Here is a 6,000-nt window from a genome sequence, read left to right as displayed (position 1 = left end):
CCTGTTGGAGAGGGTTTGTGATTTGGGGAAGCAGGATTGAAAAGGCTGTCACTCTAAAACACTGAGACAGTCTTAAGTTTCTGTTAAAATACCTTTTCCTCCAATATCGCTAAAATTAAGAACCATAAAATAAACCCTCGCAGTTCAATGGACAATGACTCATAGATATTTAACAATATTAAGAACAAACAGCTTTTAATAAGAATTCAAAATAATATTTTTGTTTATTCTTGTAAAAGGAGTACAGTAGACAAAATATAAAAAGATCAGCTTGTGCATCTGGAAAACAAAATAATTCCTTTTCTCTCATAAATATCTCCCATTATTTTCACATATAGCAATAGCACATGTACTTCAATTCTAAGCAAGGCAATTAATTTGAATTCTGACAAATCAGAGCCATCAGTCACAGGATTACTTTTATTATTTTTTACAATGAAAAGACTCTGGGAGCACAGATCCTGCTGTGTAGAGCCATCACATTCCTTCCCGAGAACAAACTGATTGGAATGAAAAGTCTAACAGTAAATAATTATTCCAATAAAGAAATTACAAAAAAGCTACAATAGTTACTTAGCTAGACTCATTTCAATTTTTTGTTCTTTCAACATATCATTTTAAAATAAATAGAAGACTGTTTTTTGGAAATACCCACCCTCCAGCTTCCTGATGCTTTGTCTTGCAAAACATTTGCCAGCAGCAAAAAATTTAAGATCAGGGAGGTGATGAAGTGTACCAGGATTCTTCAGCACCCCCAAATAACCCCACACCTGGGGTTAGGCTGACTGCACAGCCTCTGTTAGCCATGTTGGCTAGAACATGTCCTTCAGGAGCATCCCGAGGGCTCATGTCCCATGGCCTGGGCCTAGGCAAAGGAATAGAGCTTGTTGTTGAAGTAGTTCTCCAGCTGGTCACTGAGGGACTCAAAGGTGGGCCGCTCATCGGGCTCCGCGCTCCAGCACTGCTCCATCATCCTGTAGAGTGGCGCTGGGCACGTCTCCGGCTGGGGAAGTCTGTACCCACTGTCCAGCAGCTGGATCACCTGGTGTCCCAGCATACCTGCAAGCCAAAATGAGTTCATCACCCAGGATGTGCTTCTGGGTGCCATGTGTTCCTCTCTCTTCAGCAGAGAATCACCACAGAATGGTTTGGATTGGAAAGGGCCTTAAAGATCACCCAGTTCAAAACCCCTGCCATGAGCAGGGATGCCTTCCACTAGACCAGGTTGCTCAAAGCCCTTCCAGCCTGGCCTTGAACAATTCCAGGGACAGAGCCTCATCTCTTACTGTTTAGCATCAATTAAAAACCACCTCCAACATTTCCCCACCACCTCACCCTGACTGTCCCAGCTGCAAGGCATCACAAATAGGTTTGTCTGCATGGAGGCTTTTCTTCCACCATTCGGATTTGTCAAAATTTTTCAGACATCTATTTAGCTTAAATAGTTCCTAAACACCTCTAGTCTCAGTGACTACAAAATCTCCTAAGAAAACCTGACCTGCTGCTGAATTTTCCTCTCATTTAGAAACTTTTTCCTAAAGTCAGCCCTCTTTCCTCAAGGGCAGCTGGGCAATGGTATCGCCCCTGCTCCATCACCACCAGTCATGGAGAAGAAACCATTCCCTTATCTTTGCTATACCTTTATATACTAAGACTATTGTCCTGTTCTCTTCCAATTTTTCACTCTGTAAATTAAATCTTGAATTGTGTTAACTTCTTTTCCCTAGACCTCTGATGGTGCTTCCTCTGCACATTATCCACTGCAACCCCAAATCAACATAAACTCTTCTAACTCTTCTAACTGAGAACAAACTCCTGAAAGTAATAGCAAGTAAGCAAATAGTAAAATCACATTTTTTACTTTTAAGATACAGATGCCTTTGCAAAAGGTGTGGGGGGGGGGGGGGGGGGGTAATACTGAATGAGTTTTCAGACAATATCCAGAGCCATGGTGTTACATATTTTTTTATACTAAAATGATTTATTTATGTGTGTGTTTGTCCATATGTACACAACTATAGTTTATATAAGACTTCAGGATATTTTGCTTAGCTTTTTTTTCTTCAGAACAATTTCACAGGAGGTGAGGGTGGGAATCAAAAAGCAAAATCAATTTTTCCTTTTACAGAAAATATCAGTTTGGGACCCTGTGAAATGTAGTTTATGGCAAACGCACTACCCCTCAGGCCTGTACAGACACAACATAACTTTTTTTGCTTTAGTTCTTCCCTTGTGTTCTACTCACCAGCACAAAATGAGTCACAGTCAATCATCTCACTGATATCTTGTGTTATTGGAGCCACAGTTCCTTGAACATTTCTCACAGTGCTAGAAATAGTAGCTGCTCTCAGACTACTATATCTACTTTTGAGGTTGGTGACATTTTATTTTTTAATTATTTAGTTCTTGTGATCCTTTCCTTTATGAAGACTTTTCACTGCAACAATCATACATGAGGGAGGGGGGTAAAAGCACCCTGATTTAGTTTTCAGACACCTTCTTTCTGAAGAGCTTGTTCAGCACTTCACACATAATCTATTCTTCCATGAGATATACCAAAAAAAATTAAAATTCAAAAAGGAGAGGTTGGGGAACAAAAAACCCTTCCTTTCTTTCTTCCCTTTTTCACATTCCAAGAATTGGCATCTTTGATCTGATGATGGAGGAAAATAGCCAGCTGGCTTAGGTGCTTGTGCAGTCCAGATTGACTCCATCAAGAGGAAGCTTGAATGTGTGCTAACCACAGCCTTTGCAAAGCTGCCAGGAAGCCCAGGAAGCCAGAAGGTCTGCCCCACTAAATGTACCTCATCTAAACAACCTTCTTCCTCTCTTTAAAATTTTAACCCTTTAACATGCCCATAGTACAGGCATTCAACCTTCTTTTTTTTGTGTGTTATTCTGAAATCAAGACAAAAATTTGACATCCTTCTTTAGGTAAAAGTACTTACCATGATAAGGCATCTGCCCATAGGTGATTATTTCAAACAGAAGTATCCCAAAGGACCAGACATCTGATTTAATGCTGAATCTGTTGTAGCGGATTGCCTCCGGGGCTGTCCATTTTACTGGGAGTTTTGTTTCAGTCCTAGCTTCATATATTTTTTCATTTTCTACCTATCATGGGTAAAACAAAACAAGCCTGGTTTCAGACCTGCTTCAGCAAAGCACTTAAGCATCTGACTAAGCTCAGCATGTGCCTAATCTTATCTTTTAACCAAACTCTTGTTTTTCACATAAGTACCCGTGTTCTGAAGTCTACCATTGCATTCAGCTTTGCAGTTGAAAAGTGCAGAGACTTCATCAGGGCCTTTTCTAAAGCATTTATCATTTCAAGCAAGCACACAGCACTGTAGTGGCTCCTGATTAATTATGACTTGCTGCTGTGAATTCTGGACCCGGCATGCAAGATTTCAAAAGTCTTCCAGGAGCGGCAGTGTAAGCATCCTGCTGACACTAGAGACCAAATGTCTCCACGTCTGGTCTACAGTAAAGAGAGAAGGCAAGAGCAAGAGCTAATGAATTTCAGAAGATTTCTTGTGATTTATTGTGCTGTAGAAGGGTCACTGACTTTGATAACAGTGGCTTAAGCAGGTTTTTGGGGAAGAAAGAATAAACTTTGACTGATTCAAATTAACATATTAGTTTCTCATCAGCTAATTAGTGTAAAGTCTAGGTGAAAGACACAAAAAAATTGTTGAGTTGCAAGTTTGAAGAATCATGTCCTTAAAGGTTTATCGCAAGGACATCTAAATTTTGTGAACATGTCTTCTCTCTTTAATTCTTACACGTAATTTAGTGTACACAAGTCACACCTAAGCCTCAGTCAAGTTTTTCACATGCAAATCCAGATGGATGTGTACCAGATTTTGATTTTTTTGATTGTCTAAATACAGAATGTATATTTCCTAGCTGAAAGGCTCAATAGTTTTGAAAATACTTGTTGTTATTGATTTATACCTCTATACTTATACAGTTAGCATCTTGACCATAACACTAATCTTTAAAAACAAGAAACATATCCATTATGAGCATTGTTCATTTAAAAAGATATATTTTTATGTTAAAGAAGTTTTAATATGAATTTATGTATATTTAGAACAATCAAAATTAAATTTAAAATATTTTCAAAGTCCCTTGATGCTTTTGTTAAGCCGTCATTCTATACTTCAGTATGCAATAAATCCAATTCTGTTATGAACTTCAATTTCTGCTGTTTGAATGGAAAAACAAAATGAGAAGCAGAAGACTTTTTTCTCTGTTTTTCCTTCTCAGTGCAAGAACATGAATAAATAATAAAACCCAAGCACAGCCTCGGAAATTATAGATTTCATATTGAAATCCATAAAATATAGCAAAATAAATCTTTCCAACACTGATTAAATAATTTTCAGAGGTAGGAAATCTCGCTTCTAAACCACAGCTCTTCCATAGGGATACTTTGGCCAGTGACCCTTGGCATTCTCTGCCTTCAAGGACCAGAGAAAAAAACCAAAACAGTGCAGTGGCAAAGAATTTGCATCAGACTTAAAGCTCTGAGAGCTCACTTTACAAATGTTGCTGTTAGCTGTGGAGAGGAATAAGGTCCTTTTATGATTACTACTTCTGGTCACAAGCACCATGGAGGCAGTGGGGAAGTGAGCAAGGACAGAATATATGTCAATACATTTTTATATGCCTTCCCTTACAGGCCCAGGTGTACAATCTTTCAATCATTCCTCTCCATGTTGCAAACACTGTGGATAAAGCTTGTCCAGCAAAGGGTATTGCTTGCCAGGATCCTTCTTGGGTGGTTGGGTGGGAAGCAGACACCAAGATTCTTCAGACTGACACAAAGGCACAGGACTACTTCTGACCTTGCATGGGATAATGCAGGTAGAAGATACAACTGAACATGGTATGGGTCCTTTTCTCCCTGGGCTTGCCTTTATGTCTATCCATCCGTTCAGGGCTACAGTTCGTTCTTTAGTTGGCCTCTCCCACCTTGTTCTCAAGAGTTAAAAGCAGGGACAATTAACCCTCTCACAACCTACCTTAAAAACTCTTGCAAGTCCAAAGTCTGCCACTTTGTAAACATTGTGCTCACCAACAAGAACATTCCTGGCTGCCAGATCCCGATGGATATAGTTCTGAGATTCAAGGTATGCCATCCCAGAAGCCACCTGAGCTGCCATGTCTATTTGATGTGTCAGGGAGATTTGAGAGCCTCCATCTTCTGTTTAAAAAGGAGATGACAAGAACAACATAACCAGAAGAAGATGTTGATTTCAGACATAAATAACTGAAAACCTGCCTGGTTCAAAAAGCCCACACAAATAAACCAAACCATGCAATACAATAAAGTAAAAGCCCAGACAAATGACAGGGATTACTGAATGACATTACTTATTTCCCAACAACTGAGTAACAATGCTTTTCCCGTCTTCTCTAAAAGAATAGATACTACATGCAGGAGTTAATCTAGGCCAGGAAGGAGCTGCTGACACAGTCCAAAGAGAAAATCTTTTATCTACTGATAGTAACATAGTATGCACCTTTCTGACATAAAGGGTTCATAAAACTGCTCCAAACTGTAAGAGTTAATGTCCGTACCCAGTGGTTGTAGCTAGAGCTGACTAAATATGGAAAACCACAAAATTATCCTTGTTCCCTGTTCTCCAGGGATTCTGACTAGGGAAAATGCCATCTTCTGTCCAGTATAACTCATTTTCACCTTCCAGTCTGCTTGACTGCTTCACGCTGTTATCTCTGTTGTCGCTGCTCAAGAGTAGGACTCCTTGAGATGCTTTCAAGCTGCCTCCTTCTCCAGTAGAACTTTTTGAAGCAATGTTATGTCATTTCCACCCCACTAAGATAAGCAAACTCCAGAAAGTGAGTTCTGGCTATCAAAGATCATTGTTCAAAGAAGAAATTTGAGCTGAGCAACTTGCCTCTACAAATGGAGGAAAGTCTCAGGCCATGAAAAACTGCAGCCAAAAATTGTAGGACAGGTAACCAAAGAAT

General features: G+C 39.5%; 1 protein-coding gene across 2 annotated transcripts in view; it reads right to left on the bottom strand.

Annotated features, from left to right (window-relative positions):
* Window positions 1-205: 205 nt before the first annotated feature.
* FRK (fyn related Src family tyrosine kinase) overlaps window positions 206-6,000 on the bottom strand; it is a 47,450-nt gene continuing 41,655 nt past the window's right edge. For both annotated transcript variants that reach the window (XM_059842254.1, XM_059842253.1), the window contains 3 exons: window positions 5,031-5,212; window positions 2,949-3,114; window positions 206-1,059 (listed from right to left, as the gene is read on the bottom strand). In XM_059842254.1, the coding sequence (XP_059698237.1) occupies window positions 866-1,059; window positions 2,949-3,114; window positions 5,031-5,212 (542 nt within the window). In that variant the 3' untranslated portion in view covers window positions 206-865. The remainder of the gene's footprint in view (window positions 1,060-2,948; window positions 3,115-5,030; window positions 5,213-6,000) is intronic.

The sequence above is a fragment of the Haemorhous mexicanus genome, chromosome 3, assembly GCF_027477595.1.
Source record: "Haemorhous mexicanus isolate bHaeMex1 chromosome 3, bHaeMex1.pri, whole genome shotgun sequence".
Classification (NCBI taxonomy): Eukaryota; Metazoa; Chordata; class Aves; order Passeriformes; family Fringillidae; genus Haemorhous; species Haemorhous mexicanus.
The sequence above is the reverse complement of the archived record's forward strand: the minus strand, read 5'-3'. Positions and strand labels throughout refer to the sequence as shown.